The sequence below is a fragment of the Misgurnus anguillicaudatus genome, chromosome 20 (genome assembly GCF_027580225.2).
Source record: "Misgurnus anguillicaudatus chromosome 20, ASM2758022v2, whole genome shotgun sequence".
Classification (NCBI taxonomy): domain Eukaryota; kingdom Metazoa; phylum Chordata; class Actinopteri; order Cypriniformes; family Cobitidae; genus Misgurnus; species Misgurnus anguillicaudatus.
The window spans coordinates 38,987,402-39,013,468 of NC_073356.2; the positions used below are offsets into that span (position 1 = coordinate 38,987,402).

Sequence of the window (26,067 nt, forward strand, 5' to 3'; positions counted from 1 at the left end):
GAATAATCTCCAGTTAATATTATATGAGTACAAGTTAGTGGACAGTAAGAACCAAATCACAGCGCTGAAGTGACGCTGATAAACACCTGCTTGACGGTTTAGCAAATGAACAGAGTAGATCAGAATTAAACACTAATCTATGAGAAGAGAATGAAGTGAAATATGACAGATATTTCAGACTGAATCATCTCTTCTGGAGTGTGTTGTGAAATATCAGTTTATATTATACGTGACTAGAGAGTATGATTGTGTGTGTTGTAGGGTCCTGGTGGTCCAGTAGGTGATGCTGGTGTTCCAGGTCCTCAGGGTCCTCCAGGTCCTCCGGGACCCAGCGGTCGCTCCATCAGAGGACCACCTGTAACTACATTTACTCATTTCACACTGCATTCATTTGATCTGTCTGTGTTGTCAGTTTCTCTTTCAGTTTCGAGACTGACTCACTTTATTGTTTGTTTTTAGGGGGCACCAGGTGAGCCGGGACTGAAAGGTGATGCAGGCCCTCCGGGTGGTCAGGTAAAGATAACATCTCACCTGTAGTTCATAAGAAACACCTTCATTTACCTTAAAAGAAACGATCATCTTTTAAATGTCCATTGATGTGTTTCTCTGTGATGTGTTCCTGTAGGGTGTTCCAGGCACTCCAGGGTCAGCAGGACGTGAGGGACCCCCAGGACCTCGGGTAACATATTTAACACAACTGATACTATAGTATGGTTTACTCTGTGATTATATTCACTATATGACGGCTTGTTTTCATCCTCTACAGGGTCTGCTAGGTAAAGATGGTCCTCAGGGAAGAGAAGGACCTCCAGGATCTATAGTGAGTCCAGAAATATTACACATTTGTCTCACAGACTGTGATGTCACCACCTATGCATTTAAAATACAGTTGTATCTCTTGTCACGTCTTTAGATCTGGTCAATGCAACAGAATTTCTTTACTGTACTTCAGTATTTCTGTCAGGGTTAAAATATCAGGAAATTGGGACCTGGAGCAGTCATGGAAATCATTTATTCCATTAATCACAAATATAAGAACATCATCGTATAAATCCATTGAAACCTCATTTGTTTGACTTTGTTTGGTCTCTTCGTCAGGGAGGTCCAGGAGCTCCCGGCGCTCCGGGTGAAAACGGCCCTCCGGGTCCCACAGGACACCAGGGACCTCCGGTACGTCTCACTGTGTGTCTGTATGAGTACACATACGGGTGAAGTCATGTTAAAACTCTCTTTAAATGTTTCTCAGGGAATCCCAGGAACTAAAGGAGAGAAGGGTGAGAGGGTGAGTTCTCATTTATCACTCCTCAATCATATATTTGACACGGATAGATTATTTTGTATAACACATGGGTCTCCTACATTGTTCCTGGAGGGCATCAGTCCTGCATATTTCAGTTTCTACACTACTCCAACACACCTGCCTGTAATATTTCGGGATCCCTGAACAACTTGATTAGCAGGTTCTGGTTGTGCACGACAAGAGCTCTCCAGGAACAATGTTGGAGACCCATCAGTTAACACTTCTCAGAATATAATTAACGCTGTGATTCACAACACTGTGTGTGGCAGCGCTGCATAAACGTCTGGATAATAAACTTCAGTGTGTTATGATAGAGATGATGTTGTGACAGGACAGGGTTCAGAAACATTACACATCTCATTACATCATTACACATTATCTCATGAATTAAAGCAGTGCATTTAAAGTGAAGAAAGACGTCACTGTGTCAAATAAAAGTGTTGATCTTAAACAGGGTGATCTTCAGTCTTCAGCATCTGTTCAGGCCATCGCAAGACAAGTGTGTGAGCAACTCATTCAGAGTGAGTCTATACACACACACACACACACACACACACACACACACACACACACAGAACATACATACACACCCATGATTGTTTACATGTCATTCTCTGTGGTCTCTCAGAGTCACATGGCACGTTACAATTCCATTCTCAACCACGTTCCCAGTCAGCCGGTATCGATCCGCACCGTGGCCGGCCCACCCGGAGAGCCCGGACGACAAGGATCCCCGGGACCTCAAGGAGAGCAGGGTCCACCCGGGCGACCCGGATTTCCCGGCAGTAATGGAGAGAACGGGCAGCCCGGAGCCAGAGGTGACACATCGCACATACAGGAGATAATCTGAGAAAAACTGCATGACATTAATTTATTTAAATATCAGCACTGATCATTCAAACAGGAAACTGAGAGATTTATTCGAGTATGATGGTGTTCCTGTGTGTGTGTTGATGGTTGTTTGTCTTCATCATCAGGTCCTCCAGGTGAGAAAGGAGATAAAGGAAGTCCAGGTGTGGGAGTACAGGGACCCAGAGGAGCTGCCGGTCCTCCAGGTAAACACATCTGCACATGACACACGGAGATTGGATTCTGCTGAAGAGTTAAATGTGTTGATGTGTTTTGTGTTGTGTCAGGTATGTGCTATGTCTTGTTTGCATTCTGTAATCTTTTAACTTGGTCACTCCACAGGACCTCCTGGTGAAGGGAGAACAGGAAGTACTGGACCTTCTGGTCGCCCTGGTAACCCCGGTAGTCCTGGCAGACCTGGAATTCCAGGAGCCGTGGGTCCACCCGGACCGCCCGGATATTGCGACCAGAATTCCTGCTTAGGATACAATGTTGGAGGTGAGCCTTACGTAACTACATTATAAAACTTTCTGACCAACTTACAAACACGACATCATGCTTGTCAATCATTTAACACCCGAGTGAGTACTAAACACTGTAAAAACACTGTATCAAGCATTTCTGTCAAATCTAATGACAAAAAATCATAATCTTTAAGTTAAAGTAACATGAAAATATGAGTTAAACAATTTCAACTTGTTTTTATAAGTTATGTCAACTTATCACAAACCAAAACTTTAAATAGTAGGTTGACTTGACTTGCAAAACCAAGTTGTTTTAACTTTATGCTGCATTTTTTTACAGTATTCATGGATGATTTCTATATGGATACACTGTGTGCATGTTTGTGCATGCGTGCACGTGTCTGTGTGTGTGTGTGCATGTTTGTGCGTGCGTGTGTGTGTGCGTGCGCACTAACCTACATTATGCTGATTGTGGTTATATGTTTCACACGTGTTGAGTTGTGTATGTGCTGCATGAAATCATTACACACATTGTTCAATCTTGTGTAAGTATTTTGTGTTAATGGTTTTAATTATGAAGTATTTTCCATGAATAGGGTACAGTATGATTTAATGTCTCATAGCCGCACCGTTCTTGTTATTCTGTGTTATATAAACTGCTGACATTAGCATCCATGAAAAGTTAGTTTGGGTGTAAAGGTCAAATGTGATGTCACATAAACGTGAGTCAACTAAACTGTTATTGTGTTTAATGTAAGTAAAGATAGGTTAAGCAGGTTAAGGTTTTTTCTGATCCTTTTGTACCCTGTTTGTGGAAAGTGCGATTAATGATTTTATAGAGCCAGATCACCCAAAAATGAACCTGATTAGTTAATAAAAGTGTTTGTTTGTTTCTGGCTCATAAGATCTTTTAAATCCATTACACTTGATGACGTCTAAATCAAACTCCTGGTTTATCATTTTTGGGTGACTTCTCTGCTTTGAGCTTTGTGCTGTGGTGCATCATTAACTGTGTGTCCTATACGTGCTGCTTGTGCGCGGTGTGCGGGTCAGAAACGGGCTATGACACCGAGCTGACTGACAGAGATGTTCCTGTAGTTCAACTGCCACCGAGCGAAGGTGAAGGCGAAGAGGACGACCCGTACGGCAGCTACGGCTCCTACTACCAGCCCAACTACCCCGTACCCCGTCCTGTACAGCCCGACGACCCCATCATAGACGAGGAGGAGCTGCGCTCACCCGGGATACAGCGGCACGCACGCAGCCTCGCGGGCCGACGCGGACGACAGCCAGACACACGAGAGGCTGACCTGTCGTAACCACGGCGACAGAGAGAGAGAGAGCACATCTCAGCTGACTTTCACATAACAACAGAATATAAGATGATGACAAACATCCAGAGCGACGTCTGATGAGACTTCACAATCTAAAGTTTTCTGTACTTCAGTCATATGTGACCTGGGCTGGTGATGTATATGAAATATATTTACCTTGATCCTGTTACAGATAAAAGTCTTTAACTCTTTCCCCACCAGTGTTTTTTATGTCTTTTTCATAAAAGTTTCACAAAATGCCTTCCAGGAAAAAAATTTCGGATATATATATACATATAAATATATATAAAATGAAAGAACCGACCCTCTCCTTAAAAAAAATCATCCTACCTTTATTTCTTCTCTTTTATAACCTCTCAAATATGGGTAGAATTCCGCAAAAATACAAATTTTGGACTTTTGTTAGAGATCAGACTCAGAGCAATGACACACAGAGTTTAAACTGTTTTTGGATCAGTGGATGTTTTAGTGTTTTATAAGTTGGATAAGAGCGCCACCTAGTGAATAATAGAGGAAATATAGATTGCCGTAAAAACTCGAGAGGGAAGCTTCATTGGTAGGGAAACATTTTCTCTTAATTGATGAGATAAGTCGTCTACGGCAGGGAAAGATTTAACGTCTTAAATATCACAATGCTATTAATGTACTTTGTAGTTTTATAAAGACTTGTAATGAATCTCAGCTCTTTTGAGATGATGCTTCTTCCTCAAAGACTCGATGAAAACCGTTTCAGAGATCGGTCTAAATAAGTTTAGAGAATTAAGAGTGAAAAATGTCATCACATCACACTCACAAAATGTTTCTTAAGAATCATTTTTCTTTTTTATATTAAACGTATTAACATTACTAATGAAACATAGATGCCTCAATGAGTTTGAAGCGTTTTAAACATTTGCTACAGTGATTGTTTATTATAAACAAGTTTCTCTGAAAAACATGAATAATGTACATTAATATTAAGAGAGTTCACCTGTAATGTCTTATGATTTAATCTCCCTGAGATTATTTTAAGGGTTTAATGTCTTTAATCTACATATTTTAAAGTGTTGTTTTGACTGAATATGTAGGTAAATACATTGTTGTATTGCATTTATAAACACAATGTGGCCAGTTTACCACCATCATCTTTTCAGTTCATCTCTGAAGTTTTTGGCATCTTTGTTTACCTTCAGAATTATTTATTTAGGTCATATTAAGCATGTTTTTTTAATGCAGATCTTACAGTTTACAAGTCTCATTGTCATGACATATAAAATATCCCTAAAGGTTTACAATGGATGATTTTTGAAAGTTTGATGAATTATTGTGCAGTATTTGAGATGTTTATCTGTGATCACAGAAGGGCTTTATGTGGCCAATGCCAAACTTTTTTTATCAATTAAAAGAATTTTATTATACATTTTTGAAATCTGTGAGTCTGTTTATGGTCTAAATACTTGATTTATGCACTGTGAGAAAAGCACATATAAAGATTGACAAAATGATGTTTTAATGTCTAATGTTGTTGTTAGCAGGTTTGTGAGGGTTTAGTTTTTACAGACAGTTATCTAAACCAGATGAATCAGAGAATTTAAGCATGACGTGTGAAGGTTTGGCCTCATCTGTCAATAATTAAGCTGTGATTTAGTGCAGAACTTGAGATGTTAAAGTCATCCGATTGAGTCCAAACCCAAACTGTATAAAGACAGATGTGATTTTTAAGATCTTATGTGTGATGTCACAGCACCACCTGCAGGACAAACAGCATCACATCATTCAAACAATTCAGGTTTCATTTAGTTATTGTGTTATTTGAAGTTTTGGCTACTTTTATCTAAAAATCTTTCTTTTCAGTTTGTTTATATTCTGGATTAACTGAAAACATCTTTCACATCTACACACCCATCTGAACCCTGAGGTCAAAACATGAGCATCATTCTTCTGTTCATTCACCTTCACTCTTTCTTAAAGGTAAAATTTCTTAAAGGTCAGTCTCACCCCTCACAATATAAAAAAAACATTTACAAAAAAGTTTTCCATGAACGCTTGACAGGAATAAAATAAAATCTCTTCTTCCATCAGAAGGTTTTGATCTCTAGCATTTATTAAAACTGTTTAGCACTTTATCATCATCTTCACTTTAAATCACTTCATTGTTTTTCTCATCAGGTTGCTTTGATGTCTGCTAAACATTTGAAAGTTAAAATGATAATAATGTGATAGTAAACCCATAAACATGAGATTACAATTAGTCCCATTAGTTCAATGAACATAAACTCAAAATCAGATCAGAAACAGAAGTTTAATTATGTACAATATTAAAAACTAGCAACGGCAAATATCTACAAACAAAGATTTATTTGTAGAAGAACATAAAACAACAGAAAAAATAACAACAGCAAACTGTGATGGGATCAAAGTCTGTTTCATACTACATGAGAATCACAATTATTCATAAATATGTACAAAATGAAGTCTGTGTGTGTTTGTTATTCTCGCTGCTCCATCTTCACTTTAGGCGGCTTTAGGAAAGTTCGGTTCTTCTTTTCTTTCTTAGTCTTTCCTTTGGCCTGGAAGTTTCTCCAGCTGTCCACGCGTCCGTCACGAGTCTCCTGAACGAGACAGAATCACAAGAGTTTGAGATGAAATAAAAGCTGCAGGTTTTTGGTGAAAAGAGCTCGAGTCAAATACACAAAAATAAAAAGATGTTTAAGTAGAAATGAGCTGAACCTCAAAGTTCTTCTGCCATTCTCGCTCTCTCTTGGCTCGTTCCTGCGTCTCGATCTCCTCCTCTCGCTGTCTCTTCCTGTAATCGGAGATCCGTTTAAATCACAGCACATCATTGGGTGTTACAGATCCTCTGTACGCGTGCGTTACCTTTCATGCATGTCCTTTGCGTCTCGTTCTTTTCTTTTAATCTCCAGTTCAGCGAAGAGTTTCATGGTTTGTTTATAAACTGCCTGTCTGAACTGAAAACACACACGACAAACATCACCTCAGCTGTCATCTTTAAATCTAACATTATATTTAAAACAATAGAAAACAAAAGCTGCTGATCCGATACAACGTATATCAGACTGCTGTTAGACGCAATTGACCAATCAGAATCAAGTATTCCAGAGACTTTAAATACAAACGGTCCTGAAGTGTATAAACAGTTGGTCTGGTTTGCATACCAGTTCAGGGTCGTCCTCCTCCACGTCTGTGGGCTTCCCGTCCTTCTTCAACTGTTTCCTCTTCTGGGCCATCTGAGCAGTCAAACGTCACATGAGTACGATAATAAACCCACTCAAAGCAGAAGCTGTCTGATCTTTCTCTCACCATGTGCTCCACGTACTCCTTCCCTGCGTGAATCACATCTAAAGCTTTCTTCTTATGCTCCGGCTCCAGCAGCATCTTATAAGCTTTATCAACCGCTGTACACAAACAAACAGTCCTGAACAATTACTGAATTACTTTATTAGATATCACAAATATGAGATGAAAATTCAGGGCTCTTTGAAATTTTAAAAGTCATTGTGAAGACATCGCTCATGACAGCTTACCTTCAAACGCCAGTTGTGCCCGATCAGCATCATCTTGATTCTTGTCTGGATGGACCAGGATAGACAACTAAAAACAGACAGACAGCTGTGAGACATTCCCAGTAACAAACACACACACACACACACACACACACACACACTTTAAGGAGATACTTGTAAATAAAAAAGTTTATTTTTAGCAACTACCTGTCGAAATCGTTTCTTTAGTTCCTCGTCTGTGGCTTCAGGGTCGATTTGAAGCACCTGCACATAAAGTCAAAGTTTACTTCACTAACATTCCAACCATACAGCTGTGAACAAAAATATTGGCACCCTTAGTAGATATGAGCAAAGATATGAAAATAAACCTACAATTTTTTCTTCTTTTGAGCTTTAATAAAAATCACATCACAAAAATACAATGAAGTGTGAGGGAAGAGGGATTAGATTATTAAATACATGTTTTTTTCTGGACACAACTACTGGCAACCCTTGAAATATTAACAAGTAACTAAAATCTCTAAAGTATTTTCTCATTGATATTAAGATTTGATGAGAAAGCACACATGTTGTCCAGTCATGACTTTCAGTTTGACAAGAGAATAAGAAACACACGATGACTTCACAAGGATTAAAAAGTGCTTCATGTCTACAGTTAAATATACTTCCGGATCTTTATCTTTATGAATCTACATTTATAGCAGAAGTGCTGGACATCTTCTTCAGACACACGGCTTCATGAATTATATCAAATATAAACTCTGCACTTTGCTAAAAATCTTATACTGGGTCGAGATTAAATCTTCAATCAAGGCATCGATTAAAAAACAATAAATGGGTCACAAAGCACAAAATGAAGGTTCAGCTAAAGCCGTCCCAGATCCCTAAACTTACAGAAAATAGCAGCAACATATGAAGAAATAATCGAACATCACTTCATCAGACATCATAATAATACAAGACTCACAGCTGGTATCCTTAAAATTGGGGAGCAATAATAGAGGTCAATTGAGAATTTTTTTCTATCTCTACTTTCAAATACTTTTCATCAATAAAACATTGGATTTTTGTGATTTTATTTTTCCAGCTTTCTTTGCTCATATTTTCTAAGGGTGCCGATATTTTTGTTCAGGACTGTACGTGTGCACAACAGATCATATGAAGATTATAACAGATTATACAACACTACATAGACACCATAACATACTGAAATGTAGGACAATATAAAGAGTTTGCTTCCAAAACTTGGATGACTCCGTTTTATACATTTTTACAAATTTGATTGTGGTTTCCAATTGATATCAAAAATACAACTTAGTAGCAGAATAAACACATGATAACAATAATAATAAACATGTTTTGACAAAAATGTTAAAAACAGAGTTCTCTCATTTTGGAACCAATCTAAATATTGACAAAACAATGTATATACTTACAAAATAAGCTTAATTATATACAACATTATACAAAACTGTTCTGCACAAATGAACACTCGAGTGCTTGAGTTGAGTTGTGTTACTCTTCAGGTTTGTGTGATTATTGTTCAGATGGACATCAGAGAGATGAAATGTAAACAACATGAAGTTGTGTTCTGTGCTCACTTCAAACGGGTTGAGGTTAAAGTATGAAGATCCGGGTCTCAGTAATCTCTCGATCTGCTGTTTCGATGTTAAAACTGAATCTCTCTTCTCGATCTGTTTCACCTGTAAAACACACAGCAGATATAACATCAATTCTGTTCTGAGATCAGTGTCCATTACCTAAGATACACACGATCACAGAGATCCAATTCTATCACTTTTGTCCTGAGATCAGTGTGTGTTTCTGGATTCATGTCTCCCTCACACACATGCACGTACGCGCGCGCGCGCTCACACATTATATTTAGGTCTCAGTTTTAATGCTCTGAAAAGAAACTTTGTGTAGATTTGTAGTCCGGTGTATCGCATCGAGTCTTGTTCATCTGTGATGTGTTTGTTTTATGTTTACCTCTGAATAATAGGTTAGAAACGCGTCGTCGCCGCTACCGCTCGGCGCGCCTCCGCCTACAGCCGCCATCTTGCCACAGTGACGTCACAGGATACGCGTCATCGCTGCACAAAATTAAAGTCTTTCACGTCACAAGTGAAATCACTGATAATGGCCCAAATAATGCATCTTATTTTACTATTATTCGCTTGTATTTATACCCGAAACCAAATTAGGTGAAAACTGCTGCAGCACACATCAAACTGTGTCAAATAAACACAATTAAACGGGTATGAAAGTCAATGTGTTCTAAAGAGTTTTGGTTTCAAAGTAGATTGACAGAAAAACTCCGCGCTGTGTTCCAGAATAGATGCATATTAATTATTATTCCATAAAAATCCCTATTTTTGTGTGACAGATTTATTTATTTATCTGTCATTATTGCTCATGTCTTGTTTTCTTGATGGTCTCCCTACAACACGTGTAACACTTTACCATAACATCAGTTATTTACTAACATCAACTAATAATGAATATTCTTCATTGTCAACAGTGTTTGGTGTAACTAGTTACACAGTAATTAGTTACTGTAATTTAATTACTTTTCCCTTGAAAAAGTAAAGTAGGGGATTCCTCTTATTTTTCTTGTAATCTAATTACAGTTACTTCTGATGTAACTAAATACTGTGTATGGACTCTAAAACAATTATACAATAGTGTATTTAACATGGTTTAAGTTTACAATTCTCACTATTAACTAATATTATTAACATTAATATTAATGAGATGCTGGCTGGCTGTTTATTAATACTTAAAAGTTACACATATTAATGCCTGATTCTGCAAAACCTTATTCTACGCCCTTTACCCTCCCCATTTCTACCAATACTTAAAATGAACATCATCTTTAGTATTAATAAGCAGTAGTTGGAGTATATTGAGGCAAAAGTAGTTAATAGTTAGTTAATAGAGAGAATTGGACCCTAAAGTGGGACCAGAATAATTGATGTACTTTTATATATTATTTCTTCGAGCCATTTCAAGCCTATCCTCCTATTATGTACTAAATAGAATTTAGAAAGTAATTAGTAATAAATAATTCAACACTTTTTGGAGAAAGTAATTTGTAAAGTAATCTAATTGCATGATTGAAGATGTGATTAGTAACTAGTAATTAATTACTTTTTTTGAGTAACTTACCCAACACTGATTCACGCTCATGTTGTTACAAACCTGTATAAATGCCTTTGCTGTGATAAACATAAAGGAAGAATTTTTTTAGGAATGTTTGTAACCAAACCGTATGAGCCATATTCACTTCCATGCTAGGACAAAATAATCCTATAGAAGTGCATGGGGCTCATGATCGGTTTGGTTACAAACATTCCTCAAAATATTTTCTTTAGTGTTCATCAGAAGAAAGACATTTATACAGGTTTATAACAACATAAGAGTGAATAAATGATGTCAAGTTAAGTTTGTTACCTTACTGAGATTCAGTCATTGTGACAACTAACCCCACTCTCTCCCCCTTATTTCAACACCACACAGATTAAAAATATATATATTATTTCAAACAAGTTTTAATCATTGACCCAAAGCCACCCTAAACTCTCACCACCGGTTAAACCCTAGTGATTGATTCTGTTGTGTTACACACTTCAACCTTTAATGTTAATGCAGAGGACGGGCTGATACCCGTCAAATGAAACACAATATCAACATTCATTATAATACACTGAATCTAAAGCTAAGTTAACCAGTGGAAGTTGCTCGATTGAGTTTTATTGAAACTGAACCAACAACAACAAAAAAAAGTTATAAATACAAACATCAGACCAGCCGGCCGCAGCTCTTAAGGTAAGCCAGACCAAACCCCAAAATAAAAAGAAAACATCTGAAGTTATAATATCAGTATATCAGTTTTTAAAAAACACAATTCAACTACTTCTAGAAATGCTAACAGACACATTGAACAGCACTCCTGCTACAAAACGTTTTTTCCTTCTTGTGGATTCTTTTCTCCACTTTTGCAAAAAACCCCAAAAAACAAGGATGAAAATCAAGCTCTAGTCAACAGCCAGTATTTACAGCGAGTCCCTAACGCCACTAGTACTGAGAGAAAGAAAGAGAGAGAGAGAGAAAGAGAGAGAAAATGGAGGACTGTGGGAAGGAGGACACCATCTTTCTGAAGAGCATTTCATGATTTTAATGTCCTCTCACACGTACGCAAATCAGTATCTTCTTTAAAACGTTCGTTGTTGGTTTTAAAACAAGAAAAAATGAGGAATAAAAGTGATCTAAGACAAAAGTCCCGCTCAGTTCAGAGCGTGAGGGCAGAGCTCAGGGACGTCAAATACATTCTGCTCTTTAGCCAATCGGGATGCGTGAAGTCAGTTGTGGGCCACGGACAAAATCTACAGGGGGACTGGAGAATAGAAAAGTCAAACAAACACTGCCGGCCAATCGCAGGTCTGGTTTCTCGGGAGGAGGGTAGGAAGGTGTCTGGATGCGTCGTTTTCACTCTCGAATACCCTTCACAAACGTCGAGCATCTACTTCCACTGCTGGCCGTAGGAATCCTGGGAGAACTCGAGCGTGTCGTTGCTGTAACCGTACATACCGGAGTAATCGGAGCCCTGCTGCAGGGGTTGTTGAGCGATAGGTTGCGAGCCCCAGTTTTGCTGGTTGGTGGTCTGGCGTCGTTTAGAGTCCGGCTGGTTAAATACGTCTGCCTTCCTCTTGCCGCCGACGTTACCGCCGCGGTTCCCCCGGGCGCCTCGAGTGCCACGGCCCCTCGCAGGCTGAAAGGGCCCGCCGCGTCCCCCGCGCCCGCCACGACCCGCTCCCATAGGAGCCCCTCCTCTCGGAGGATAGCCGCCACGGCCGCGAGCCGGCGGAGCGGCGCGTGCCCGGGGTGGAGGCGGAGCTCCACGGCTGCCGCGACTGCCCCGCCCCCTCATGGAGTAACCGTCGTCGTAACCGTAATAAGGGTCGTCGTAGCCGCCTCGGTAGTCGTGATAGTCGTAACCGTAGTAATCGTCATAGTAATCCTCGTAACCGTAGTAATCGGGAGGATAGGAGTAGGCCCCCCGTCCTCCACGGCCACGGGCGCGCCCCGGGGGAGGCATGCGAGGGGGAGGGTAGTAATAATAGTCGTCGTACCTGCACAGGTGGAGACAGAACACTTTTCATTAAGCTATTTAGGTTTGTGACAGACAGAGATGTTTCTGGACGATTTCTTAAACACAAAAACATTATCAACAGCTGTACCCCGTGTTTCTGGTGGTTTGTCTCGCTGCTTGTCGTTCTTTTCTCTTCTTATCCGGAGGCTTCGCCAGAACAATCTCAATCCCCTCCCCGCAGAGCTCCTTTCCGTTCATTTCCTCCATTGCCTGGAAAACAAACAAACACACACATTTATATTCATGCATTAGGCATGACCTTTAACCTAAAGCCGCTTACGGTACATTCAATGTATACATTTTGATCACACTTCAAAGAGTTGTTTTTGTTTTGCTTGGTTGTTCGTTGTCGTTTACTCACAAGAGAAATTTCAGAATAAATATTTCATCGGGAGTTCACAACAATCTAAACCGGCCTGATGTCAGAGGTGGTTGTGATTTGTTGCTGAGAATCTGACCTTGACGGCAGCGTCTCTCTCCTCGAAGTGAACAAACGCATAGTCTTTCAGCTTCTTGACACGCTCCAGTTTACCAAACTGCGAGAAGGTTTTCTCCAGTAGCTCCTCTGTGACGGGGCTTGCCAGTTTGCGAACAAACAGAACCTTTACCTGATGGGACGCACACATGAAAGTACCAGCATCCATCAGTAATCGTCAAACACAATGCGGCTCAACGACACAACGTAAAATCAGTCATCGTCAGTCACTCACCTTCGCCATGACCTCCGGGTCGGGCTCAGCAACCGGATCGGCCCATTCCACTGTAACAGGGTTCCCCCAAACCTTTACCTTCCCGCTCATGAGCCTGCGGCGAGCTTGAGCTGCCGATTTATGATCTTCATACTCCAGAAAACAGAAACCGCGATTCTTCTTTTTATCATCTGGCTGAGTGTACAAGATCACCTCCTGTAAACCCTCTGACACACAAACACACACACAGGTCAATGTCCGTCATCACGGTACACCAGCGGCATCACTTCTGCCTTCTGTGGTCCTGACCTGTCACCTTGCCGAAATCTTCCAGGATACTTTCTCTCGTCTTATTCTTTGGAATAGATCCGACAAAGAGACGATTGTTGGCCACAGAGATGCATACGCCCAGATATTTCCCAGAACGGATCTCATAGTTGTCACACTGAGGAGAGATGCACACGACATAAGCTACACAAAAACATCCAAAGCTCTGAAGGGCATCATGTTTTTTAGCTGAATGAACAGTGACAGAATGAGATGTAAAAAAACAAACACAGACCAGTTTGACAGCTTCCAGCGCGGCATCTTTGCTGCAGAACGTGATGAAGGCGTAGCCACGATTTTGACCCGTAAGCGGGTCCATCATTAACCTCAGATCCCAGATGGGACCAGCGTTCTCGAAGAGAGGAACCAGCTCGTCCTCATAAAGGTCCCGAGGGATCTTGCCCACAAACACCTGCAGGATTTAAAGACTCTTTAGACCTGCTACAGAACTGTACCTCACGAGTTCAAATCAGAGTAAGAGGGTAACCTCGGTGCCGATGCCCGGCTGCGGACCCGCAAACACTTCATCTGGAGGGGGTCCCCCGTACTTCCTCTGTCCAGTTGTGACATCTAGAGTGTATCCCGTCCTCTCCAGCAGCGCCTGGGGGTCCAGCAAATGAAATCAACATGAGACCAGAGAACGTAAGCGGTAATGCACTGATTTTATAACCACATCTCGGTAACAACGGCTGGCAGATTTGCTGAGATGTCTGCAAAACATGAATAGATAAAATGACAGGATCTCACCTTTATCTTGGACTCATCAGGCCCTTTCGTCGACTCCTGAACTTTATTGCCCTGTTTCTCTCTCTGTCTGTATGTCTTCATCACACCACACAGGAAAGCACTCTTATTCTGTAACCAATCACAAGAAAGCACTCTAAGAAAGTTTGCAGGATGAGTAAATAAAACACAAGCTTGAGCTGAACAAAAATAAGATCCAATCATTTCCAAACTGCGGCTCACCTGCACATGGGAGAGGTCAGACTCTTTAAACTGCTGCAGGACCGCCAGTGCCCCCTCCTCATTAAACTCCCGCAGCGCATCGAGCGCTCGCTCGTCTAAATCAGCGTACGCCACCAGACCTGAAACACGGGCCAAACATTTAGCCAAAAGTGCTTCTCCTGTGGCCAGTTTAAAGGGGACCTATCATGCAAAATTCACTTTTATGTGGTGTTTGAACACAAATGTGTGTCAGCAGTGTGGATACACAACCACTCTATCAAGATAAAAACACCCAATCTTTTATTTTAATCCCCATAAAACCTGAAGGGTCTCATAAATCAAGCGACGGCATAAGAATCAACAAGCGGAAGACATCAAAGTAGGTCCACCCACAACGACTCATGGACTCTGATGAGAGATAAATAAACACCTATCCAAGAGAAAACATATATCCAATCACTGTGCACTAAAGTGCCTACCTAAATATGAGCATGCAATACAATAAATGATCTGTGGGGTATTTGAGCTGAAACTCTACCAACAGCTCCTTACAGTTTAATATGTCAACAGACAGCTGATCTGAAGGGTTGAAGACGTGAATATGTATGAAGAAAGCGAGCATATTGATGCTTATCTATCAACTAACAGACAATATGTGAGAAATCTGTCACCTGTCTGAAAGATGTTGTCCAGACTCTCAGCAACCTTCTGTGGCAATCCAGCGTCCAGCAGTGTCTGATAGTTCTCCGAGTGTGTGCCCGATACCTCCATGGGCTCCTCTTCCTCCTTCAACAGACCAGAGCTGCCATTCACCTCAGCAGCCATTACTCTGACAAACAGACAGACAAGAGGTCAGACAGACAGATCATCAATATTTTATTAATGAATATTACACATGCAAACATACGTAAATAAACATACACAAATGTATAAAAACTTCATAACATACACCTGCACACACACTTAACACACACACACGCACGCACAAATTCATAGAAACACACGTGCGCACAAATTTATAAACACAAACCTGTGCATACAAATTCATAAACACACATATATTCATAAAAACACACATTCATAGACACTGCATAAACACACACCCATAAACACATATCGTCATGACCACACACACACACACACCTTTATGAAGACACAATAACACACACACAGATTCATGCACGCGCAGACACACACACACCCTTATGAAGAGACAATAACACACAAACCAACATGCACAGAGATTCATGGACACACACAGGCATAAACAAAAACATACAACGTCGCTCTCTTTCACACACGCGCGCACGCAGCGTCCCGCCCCCCTCGCGCATGAAGCTAGGAGTGCGCGATGCTATTGCACTTTTATATTTATATTCGCGCTCATTTGGACACGTTACTCTTTTTTTAGTTCATATTGACCTCTGTAACCTCTCACATCTCGCGCTGCTCACACAAAAATCCCTTTAAATGATCGAACCAGAGAGACGGAGATTCCCGCGCCGTGCGCGCGGCCTACAGCCACAGCAATGCCAGACATACACAATTCATGCACCTCAAACGCGCCCATTGCGCGCACTTACCGCGATTATGTTCACCGGACGGCACGAGAGAACGGTAGAGCGCGCTCAGTCCCGGTTCATGAACAGCAGAACTCACCGAAACACGCAAAATCTCCTCAGATGAACCCACGAGACAGCCCGAGACAGTCCCGTCGCTCAAACAACAGCGCCACTTCCTCGCGCGGCAGACCGGCTGCGTCACGGCGCACGGGACACTGGAGCGCGCACGCAGAGACTGCTAATGGGCGGGATGCGCGACGCTCGTGCACGACTGCAAGATGTGTGATTTACACCAAGAAAAGTATTGATTATCATTGATTTTTTGATCAGTGAAATGATATTCTTCATTCAGTTATCTCATAACTGAGTGAATCAGATCATTGAGAAATGTTTTAAATTCATTTTTAAATCAAAATTTAAAATTTGTGTTTTAAATAAATGTATGTTTTAATTTCATTAATATGATAAACATTTTCGTTCTTAAACACATGGCCATTAAAGTTTTGTTTTCTTTAAACAAAATACAAATACAGAAAAGCCATGTAGTGTGTTTGACTTCATTATGCTCTCACAGACCGATCGGCGTATAGTAACCCTAACCTAACCTTAACATCCTTGCTTTACGCTGCAATAATTGGCTTTGTCCAAATACCCACACTTGCAGTCTTTCTTTGCACTTGACCACTTAACTACTAGGCTTGCCAACTGTCCCACTTAACCCTAGCTGGGACGTCCCATATTTTTGGCTTAATTGATTTGTCCCTACAGGACCAACCCAGCTTCTATCAACCTAGAAAATATGAAAAAGATCAACCCAGTAACTTAGTTTTGGTAAACCATTCTCTACAAGCATGTGAAAAAATAGGTTGTTGAAATTTGGCTTTGTGATGTCATAAGGAGCTCTTATTATAATAATACCGCCCCTTAATCTGCACTATCCAACCACAGCACTGACATTTAGTGCAGAGTGAACATAATTGAGTTTTAATTGCAACAAACCACCATCATTGTGATCAGTGTTTGAATTTCATCAGCTCATTTGCATTTTAAAGGACAAACCCAAAACGGCACATTTTTGCACACACCTACAAAGTGGCAATTTTAACATCTTAATAATGTTAATAAATTATTTAAATGGTATTTGAGCTAGAACTTCACATATGTGCTCTGGGGACACCAAAGATTTATTTGACATCTTAAAAAAGTCTTGTGCCATGGCCCCTTTAAATGTTATGTTGATCTAACAATAAATCATAGACCCCTTCACAGTTCACGTCACAGGCGGTTCCCACTGTGCATGTCGGGGTCAGAAAAGTCATTACAGCAGATTGAGTTGCGTATTATTTGGTATCGTCAAAAATGCCTACTTGCCTTGTGGGTTGTGAAAATCGCACCAGGGGCCTCATTTATAAAATGCTGCGTAAAAACCATCCTATATTTGATCTTACGATCATTTAACAAAAATGCGTACATGTGATTCATAAACCGAACGTACGCGCAGAAAATGCGCGTACCCCTTTCAAATCCATAAGTCGCAAATGAAATTGAACTTGTGCGCGCAGCCGAGCAGTTTCAGATCTCCGCCTTTAAACGATATATAATTAATGTCAGACATATAAAAGAGCGCTTGTCAATGTTTAAACCCAATTTCAAACAGCAAGAATGGCTTATACTTCCAAAAAACCTGAAGCAATCGGATAAGCAAAAGTGCGTGCGTCTGCTCAGACCCTGACATGGCGCTAAGCACTTTTCCACATCAAAGACAGTTTTTATAAATATGGACTTTGTCGTGGATTTTTGCCTACGCCAACATCTGTGGCTGCAAGCAATTAATCGTGCAGACTGGGACAATGCAAAGATCAAAGAGGCTTGTGTTTGTAGTGCTCACTTCATTTCAGGTAAGTCATAATTTTTCAGCCTTGTTAGATTAAAGCAACACTATGTAGTTTCCATGTAAAAATGACTTACAGCTCCCCCATGTGGTTGAAAAGCGCAACAGTGCCTGGTATCAGACACTCTTCTGCAGGCAGGGGGCTGTGTGCTCTACCCTCCAGCGCCACTTTCAGAGTGTGCTTGTAGCAGCTAGGAGGCTGCTCAGGTTGCAGCAACAGTTCACTTTGTCCAGTTAAAAGTTGTTCTATCATTGAAATAATTTTAGAGACATTATTTAAAGGTAAAAAAACTACATAGTGTTGCTTTAAACTAAAAAGCCTAGATAGTATGAACAGTTTGACCCCATGCTGTGCACACACCCAATAGTCATTCTGGGGTCTATTATGAGATTTTTTAAAGATGTTAAATAAATCTTTGGTGTCCCCAGAGTCTATATGTGAAGTTTCAGCTCAAAATACCCCACGGATAATTTATTATATCATGTTAAAATTGATACTTTGTAGGTGTGAGCAAAAATGTGCCGTTTTGGGGGGTTTGTCCTTTAAAATGCAAATGAGCTGATAATACAAACACTGATAGCAATGATGGTGGTTTGTTGCAATTGAAACTCAATTATGCTGTTGTCAATTATTTTTTCTCTCTGTCTTTCCCTTTGCATTAAATGGCAGTGCTGAGGTTGGATGGTGCAGATTAAGGGGCGGTATTATTATATTAAGACTTGCTACCTACGTCACAAAACAGGCGAAGAATGGGAATGGTTTACTAAAACTAACGTTACTGGGTTGTTCTTTTTCATGTTTTTACATTGATAGAAGCACTGGGGACCCAATTATAGCACTTAAATATGGAAAAAGTCTGATTTTCACACTATGACCCCTCTAACAAATACAGACCTTCAGTAAGGAAAACACTTTACTTTTGGTTTTAAGATAAGACGTTCAAAGGCACGAACACACTATTTGGTTTAATGATTTGTAAATATAATGGCAGTTATGTTAGACATTTATATATTTAGTTTTGTGTAATATTAAACTGTACCTGACCAAATTATTTGCAGCATCTGGTTACCGTGTGTTATTAGTTTTAAATGGTAGTTATCTAAAAGAACGAAAGTTGGATTGTTGTGACTGGCCAATCAGAATCGAGGATTTTAGAGAGCCGTGTAATAATAACTCACAATAGATGTACCTTTACATGATTCAATGCTTGTACACAAAATCATTTTCTTTGGCATTTGAAACTTCCAATGTACAGCAAAAACAGGATTAATGATTAAAACAAGGTTTGCTTCAACATGACAGAAGACAAAAGAAGTTTTTTTGCAAACATTTATTCATAAACCATCTAATCATGATGGACTGGAGTCAACAAGAAAGAAAGAGATCCTCAGGCCCCGCAGAGATCTGAGATGGAGATATATATATTTCTCATGTGATAGTGATGGTAGTGCTTCAGTCATCGTGTTTCAGTTTTCTGATTTTGCCCTTGTGTCTGTCGATCTCTCTCTGCAAACGCTCAATCTCTTTCTTATGATGGTCGATCTCTTCCTCATGATGTTCCCTCAGGGCTGCCAGCTGCTCCTTCTCCTTCTGCCTGTCAATCAACGCTGTGTCATTATCACTTTAACCCACACATTTATCACTCGCAGGACAAACATTAGAAGCAAATTCAAGTGATTTTAGATGCAATGCCACATCCAAACCTTTACCTATAATTCCCAATTGCAAACAAAGAGTTTAAATTCAACATGGATAATAATAATAATAATCATAATAATACTTCTGCAATATAGACTGCTGCAGATGTGCACTTTTCTCAAAACATACCAATGAAAGAGAGAAAAACTATGTATATAGCTATAAGTATAAAAGGTAATACAAGTATATAAACCTATAATATACTTGTTTTAAAGTCATTTTTATTTCATCAAATTCTGTACTAAAGTTTCAATCTCACAAATGCACATTGTATCATTAAAATAGATCACATTGAATGTTTAAATCATGATTCACGTCAAACACACCAGAGTTTATTACACAATGCTCTTGACTCATATGTAGGTGATATAACACAAAATGGAGTTTTAAATCCAGACAATAGAAATGAAAACATGAATGAAGTTGTAACTTACCTAAAATATCGCTCTTCTTCTGCCGCCCCCTTTTTTCCAAACGCTCCTCCGGCCTCCCTCACAGATCCACCAGCACCTCCTCCTTTACCAGCACCTGCACCAAGTTCACCCAACTACACACAAACAAACACGCACGCGCACACATTTACATAACAGTAAAGTTAGTTAGGAGTCAACCAGCACTGTTATTGTTTCTGATCACCGCTTCTGTTGTGTGTTTGGTGAAATTGTGTTGGTGGTGTTTGAGTATTTACGATGACATCGACGCTGCCAAATGTTTGTGGTTCATTCATTCAGTTCTGTTATTGATCAGACTCGAGTCATCATGATTGAAAATCAGACCGGTAACACACTCAGTACCTGGTCGGATCCCATCCGGATCTGAGAGGTGAAATATCCTCTCAAACCACTCCTCAGCAGCAGTCGGGCCATGTCCGATGAAGCCTGACGGACGGTGCTTATGGTAAATTTGTCCTTGTGCGGATCACGGAAATAGAGGAACCAGTGAAGAAACAGAAGGCACAATAGCGCGTAACATCGATCAACTGCTGCCCCCTACAGGACCGGAGACAAACAACATCACTGCTGTCACAGACCACTCATGATGTCTATGCGTTCAGCCTCCGGAGGTCACATATGCAGGCTGCATACGTCTTCAGTTAAATCATAAACATATTACAATAATAAACTAAAAAAAGAAATAGTCAACTTGATAATTGTTTATTTGTTTTATTAGGAAACATATAAACATCAGTACAGGAAAACAGGCATCAAAGACAAAAACTCCTAAAATTTGAAGAACAAAATGAAACACAGAAAATATTCACAAGACGCCAAATACAGACGCGAATTAATAATTGTTAATATTTTTATTGTTTTATTGAATACAAAAGTATATAAACAACAAAGGCAAATATACATTCACAGTGTAGATAAGTACTACAGGCTCAACACAGAAAAAAATAGAAAAAATAAATAGAAATCTGAAATTATAATTTACATGAACTTAAATAGTGAGTACAAAAATAAAATAAAGATAAATATTAGGGGCAGTATCATAATAAATGAAATTATGTCAATAAATAAAGCAGCTTCATAGCACTCTGACCTTTCATCTTATTGAGGGCTTTGGAAAAACATTTAAAGTCTTTTTTTAAAATATTAAGTAGTGGGGGGATTTAAAGAATCTACACTTATGAATGAAAAATTTTGCTAATATTACAATGTTATTAAGCAAAAAAGAATTAACACAGCAGTCTTTATGTATACTCCAAATAAAATATGATGCAAAGAACAAACAAAACTATCAACAACTACCTCTTTTTCTATCAACCAGTCCTGAATTGATATCCAGAAGAGTTTGCATAAGAGAATGATATGATCTGTGTCTTCAGAATGGCTTTCACAAAAAGAACAGGGGACAATTTCTATATTAAATTTCTGATATAGGAATTTGTAAGAAGGATAAATCTCATTTAAAATTTTGAAATGTATTTCTTTAGCTTTAGGAGGAACAGGACGTTTCAAATAAGCTGTTCGAAGATAAATCACAGTATTCTTGATAATTGGTAATATTCTGAAATAAGACATTCTTGATGACGTATGCACCCTACAAATGCGACCTGCATGAAGCGCTCTGACCCAACAGATTATAGACGCAACAGTTCTATTACGATGAAAGAGGGAAAACGAAACGCTAAATACGACTGCTCTAACATCATTTTTGAATTATATTATTTGCACAACATTGATGAAACGTGTATTTTAAAGTTTATTGAAATGTTGAAATGTAGGGATGACCTGCTGCTTTAGTTTGCTGAACTGGGTTTGTTAGTATGCATGGCATCTATTTTGTATTTTTTATAAAGCAATGTTTTATGCATTTGTCCCTGTCAAATAAACATTAAATAAATAAATAAAAAGTGAACAGCACTCATCTTTGGATTTGGATCTTGGACTTTATGCTGGGCAGACCCCAAGTGTTGAGAATTAATCAGTGGTTCTCCTCCACGCTGACCCCTCCCAACACAGGAGCTCCACGGCCTAGGGTTGCGTTTTCAACACCCTCCTGTACTCCCTGTCCATGCACGACTACATCATCTTTAAACTTGCTGATGACTCCACCATCCTGAGCCCCATCACAGACAGAGATGGGACAGTTTACAGAGATCAGGTTAGAGCGCTATCACAATGGTGCAATGATAGAAACATAAACATCAGCAAAAGAATATGACTTCAGAAAGAATTCAGAATGAACACACATTACACATCAACTGCTGTTCCTTGGTGTACACATCACTGATGAATCTGTCCACTTCATACAGAGGCTCAAGAAGTTTGCCCCCCCCCCCCCAACTAATGGCCATCTTTTACAGATGCACCATCAAGAGCATCCTGATTTTTTGTTAGAGCAGCTCTATATCAGCAACAAACATCCAACCTTGCAGGACATTTTCATACGTGATGCCTAAGGAAAGCTTGACCCCCAGTCATCCAGAATACAGTCTGTTTAACACAATGCACTGGCATCAGGTAGCACCCAATCCAGAACTATCAGTGTACCTGCAGGCCATCTCACCTGTAATACCTAACCCTTACCCTAACCCTAAGCATATAAATGTAGAAACTGTCACTGACATCTCTAAACTTGACAAACTATCTCTAGTCTCAGGAATCTGTCTTTCATTGACCTGTCCTTTACTCTGTACACACACACACAAACTAAATCACCTGTCAGGATTCATCATCAAGTCTTTATTCTAAAGTCAAGCAGTTGCTCAGAAATAAATCCTGAAATGTCATTTGATCTGTGTGAGCCGCCGTAATGACCGAAACGAATGAATTCAATTATAACAAATGCAAAAGTTCACGACAGTTCTGTGCAGTTTGTGTGCTTGTATTACTCATTCATTCACAATATGAAACAGGTTGCCATGGCAACGCGTTTCCGGAAGCTGTTGACCTTGACATCTATCGGCATCATCAGAGATAATGACCCGTCTGTGACGTCATCCGACCGTTGTAATGCCATTCAATTCTCCACATTCAATGTTCACCTGCACTTCATATTCTGATTCATTCTTCATTCTACATCAGAATTATTCTCCTGCATTCAATACACAATACAGTTCTGCTCACTGTTTGTGTTTTTAATAGTAACATTCTTGCTTTTTACTTTCAATGCTATACATCTATGCTTTTATAACTTTGTAAACTGTATTTGTTTGATTTAACGTAGGCTGATTTTGTTTGCATATAGTGAAACAGATATCTGAAGAGGCTTCTCTATGTGTTCAGAAGGGGGCAATGTTCTCTAAAAAATACCATCAACAGTTTCTTTGAATTGCTAAAACACTTTTTTTAACCATTTTCTCAAAACCTCAAACACAAATCCTAATTGTCAAAGTAAATTCACAGAACCCCTGACTCTTCTAGCAAAACCAAACAATTCCTTCAAAACCATTTCACCTGTGCTCAAAATCAAACTAAGCTTTCAAATCATGAACACATAAGTCTAGAATATAACACACCACAGAGCATCCATTAGACACGACCTTACAGTTTTTCTGAATTGCTAAAACACTAAACCTTAATCAATGAACTAAATTTATAGTGGCCTAAACCTATTTGTCCAATCATGAACTCTTTTTTTTGTAAAACTCTAAACACAAACTTCTCATTTAAACACACATTTACACTGCAGTGTACTTGTTTTATAAATGCTAAACACAGGCAGGCAAAAGTTGAACACAACTACAACACAGTTATCATTGAGTAAACACAACAACTCAAAATTCTACACACATTTTTCTAATGGTATTTTTTACCAATTGTGTGGATTGGAAAGTCTGAGAGGCAGATGAACAGTATGAGGAAGAGAGATGATAAAATTGACAAAAATTGCAGTTGGATTGGTGACTTTTTACAAAATACAAGTGCTGCTTACGATACAGTTTTTCTTGATTGCTTTGACCAGGTTAAAGAAACTAGGATCTAAGTTTTCATCATCACTGTCTCAGCGGAGCAGATGACACCTCTTGCAAATGTGTTAACTCTTTCTCGTTGGATTGACACATTTTTCCAACCTTTTAACACGGATGTCATTCAAGCAGTTGAAACTCCATTGTTTTAGCTATGGTAACCAAACAGAAACCATCTATTCCTAACTATTAGAAACTACCTAGATCAGTATGAACTCACTAAAGCAGATGTTTGACACAAATCTTCAAATAGCAATCAGTCTTCAGGCCTAATTAAAAAGGTGCCACGTCTGTGTTGTTCTTTGGATGAAAGCTTTCCATCGCTCCTGCCTTGTCAATAAGTGGTTTGGGGTACACCCTCGTATGATGATGCTGTTCTTTTGAATCTCATAGAGGAGTTCTTCCTCCATCTTTATAAGCAAATGCTCTTGCAATGACTGCTGATGCCCACGAAATAGGTGCAGAGGAATGTCAAGGTTGGTTAAGGCATACAAGAAGATTTTTCCCTATAGGTGCACTGCAAGAGAGGATATTGAATGTGATGTGAATGAGGCCATGTGTCAAGACAGAAGAGACTGAGTATCAATAGTGGCTATGTATGTCTTATACTCCAATAGATTTTACTGTGTTTTGGTTTACATGTATTCTCTGTAATATTTACAGTAAATCAGTTCAGACATGGCTTGACAAAAATGAATGTCATGAAATCAATAAAAATGCATCAACACATTTCATATTCTGGATTCATTTCTTTGCAAAAAAGCAAATTTGACAAAGCCAATATAGAAAGACAACAAATGTCACTGGCAATAGGCTACATGGACAGGCAATGTTGCACTGTTTCACACTGTGTATTTTGTTGTGCACTGTGTAATGATTGACTGAAAGAGCTCAAATATTTGTGTGCAAATTGTGTTGTTTGAAGGCAAATTCACTGTAAGAAAATTCAGTAGAAATTACAATGTTATTGCAGCTGGGTTGCCGGTAATTTACCGTAGATTTACATTTATGTTATTTACTGGCAAGAGTTTGTTCAAAGTTAAATAAATTTTAAATATTAACAAGTCTTTATCTTTACAGAATAAAACTATACAATAACAGCCTCATGCAAAGCATTCTGGGAACCAGAAATCATCATCAACCTTTTTCTCTTTTTTGCTTCAGATTTTGTTTCCCAGAATGTTTTGCTTGATGTTGTTTTTCTAGTTTTACTCTGTAAAGACAAAGACTTGTAAATGTTTAATATTCATTTAACTTTGAACAAAATGTTGCCAGTAAAAAACATACATTTACAGTTTTTTCCAATTGCTAACACACTAAAATGACATGAACAGCACAACTATTTAAACTGACACACAGAGAGCAACACCTCTTCTCAAGTCTCCAAAAGTCTAAACACATTTCCTGCTTTACACACATTTTGCAATTCATAATGGCACTTTTTAAATGCACTGAACACGGTTCTCTGCACAAGACACAACAATCTGACATAAAGTCACATGTTTGCCTTTTCAGAACACTACCATTCAAAATGACACTACACGAGCTAAATGGCCAATATATGTGCCACCTGCCCAAACACCTGAATGGTTAATTGTTAACACTTCAATCAGGATGTAAGCACTAGAAAAGACCACAGGAACGTCATTGGCCACAGAGCCATTATAGATGTTCCTGGCTAACGTGGTGGGAACCATGTGCTGCCATTTCCAATATGGATGGTGTCCTCCACCGTCATGCCAACCTTGAACCATACAACACAGCCCATATTCTCACATTTCTAGAAAGACTCCACAACATTCTCATACCATCAGAGTGTATGAATGATGTAGACCAAAGAAACCGGTATGTTGTAGTATGGCACAACGTGAGCTTTCATCGTGTAGCTCCAGTCCAAAACTGGTTTGCTGACTACCAAACATTTATCGTGCAATACCT

General features: G+C 39.4%; 4 protein-coding genes across 7 annotated transcripts in view; 1 reads left to right on the forward strand and 3 right to left on the reverse strand.

Moving 5' to 3' along the window:
• Nucleotides 1-5,346, forward strand: part of col14a1b (collagen, type XIV, alpha 1b) — a 32,823-nt gene extending 27,477 nt beyond the window's left edge. For 2 of the 3 annotated variants that reach the window (XM_073858693.1, XM_073858695.1), the window contains 11 exons: nt 262-357; nt 460-513; nt 626-679; nt 767-820; nt 1,099-1,170; nt 1,247-1,282; nt 1,755-1,816; nt 1,925-2,118; nt 2,278-2,355; nt 2,492-2,647; nt 3,667-5,346. In XM_073858693.1, coding sequence (XP_073714794.1) covers nt 262-357; nt 460-513; nt 626-679; nt 767-820; nt 1,099-1,170; nt 1,247-1,282; nt 1,755-1,816; nt 1,925-2,118; nt 2,278-2,355; nt 2,492-2,647; nt 3,667-3,932 — 1,122 coding nt within the window. In that variant the 3' untranslated portion in view covers nt 3,933-5,346. The remainder of the gene's footprint in view (nt 1-261; nt 358-459; nt 514-625; nt 680-766; nt 821-1,098; nt 1,171-1,246; nt 1,283-1,754; nt 1,817-1,924; nt 2,119-2,277; nt 2,356-2,491; nt 2,648-3,666) is intronic. The other variant, XM_073858694.1, reaches the window with a different exon arrangement.
• Nucleotides 5,347-6,209: 863 nt separating this feature from the next.
• Nucleotides 6,210-9,599, reverse strand: dnajc8 (DnaJ (Hsp40) homolog, subfamily C, member 8). The gene is made up of 9 exons (XM_055220712.2): nt 9,440-9,599; nt 9,052-9,153; nt 7,658-7,714; nt 7,472-7,538; nt 7,248-7,342; nt 7,103-7,174; nt 6,804-6,895; nt 6,657-6,732; nt 6,210-6,538 (listed from the first exon to the last, which is right to left on the reverse strand). Exons 1-9 carry the CDS (start codon nt 9,506-9,508, stop codon nt 6,416-6,418), a joined length of 753 nt encoding a protein of 250 aa, XP_055076687.1. The 5' UTR covers nt 9,509-9,599; the 3' UTR covers nt 6,210-6,415.
• Nucleotides 9,600-11,173: 1,574 nt separating this feature from the next.
• hnrnpr (heterogeneous nuclear ribonucleoprotein R) lies at nt 11,174-16,369 on the reverse strand. Of its 2 annotated transcripts, none has more exons than XM_055220256.2 (11): nt 16,223-16,369; nt 15,235-15,392; nt 14,585-14,703; nt 14,366-14,473; nt 14,106-14,219; nt 13,854-14,030; nt 13,601-13,736; nt 13,313-13,518; nt 13,061-13,210; nt 12,691-12,812; nt 11,174-12,582 (listed from the first exon to the last, which is right to left on the reverse strand). In XM_055220256.2, exons 2-11 carry the CDS (start codon nt 15,386-15,388, stop codon nt 11,973-11,975), a joined length of 1,896 nt encoding a protein of 631 aa, XP_055076231.1. In that variant the 5' UTR covers nt 15,389-15,392; nt 16,223-16,369; the 3' UTR covers nt 11,174-11,972. The 2 variants fall into 2 exon arrangements, with proteins under 2 accessions (XP_055076231.1, XP_073714799.1); XM_073858698.1 differs by having other exon boundaries at nt 15,235-15,390; nt 16,147-16,336.
• A 2,960-nt stretch (nt 16,370-19,329) lies between these two features.
• On the reverse strand, nt 19,330-20,667 carry atp5if1a (ATP synthase inhibitory factor subunit 1a). Its single transcript, XM_055220081.2, has 3 exons — nt 20,510-20,667; nt 20,150-20,262; nt 19,330-19,611 (listed from the first exon to the last, which is right to left on the reverse strand). The coding sequence occupies exons 1-3, from the start codon at nt 20,579-20,581 to the stop codon at nt 19,470-19,472; spliced, it is 327 nt and encodes a 108-aa protein (XP_055076056.1). The 5' UTR covers nt 20,582-20,667; the 3' UTR covers nt 19,330-19,469.
• Between the last annotated feature and the right edge of the window lie 5,400 nt (nt 20,668-26,067).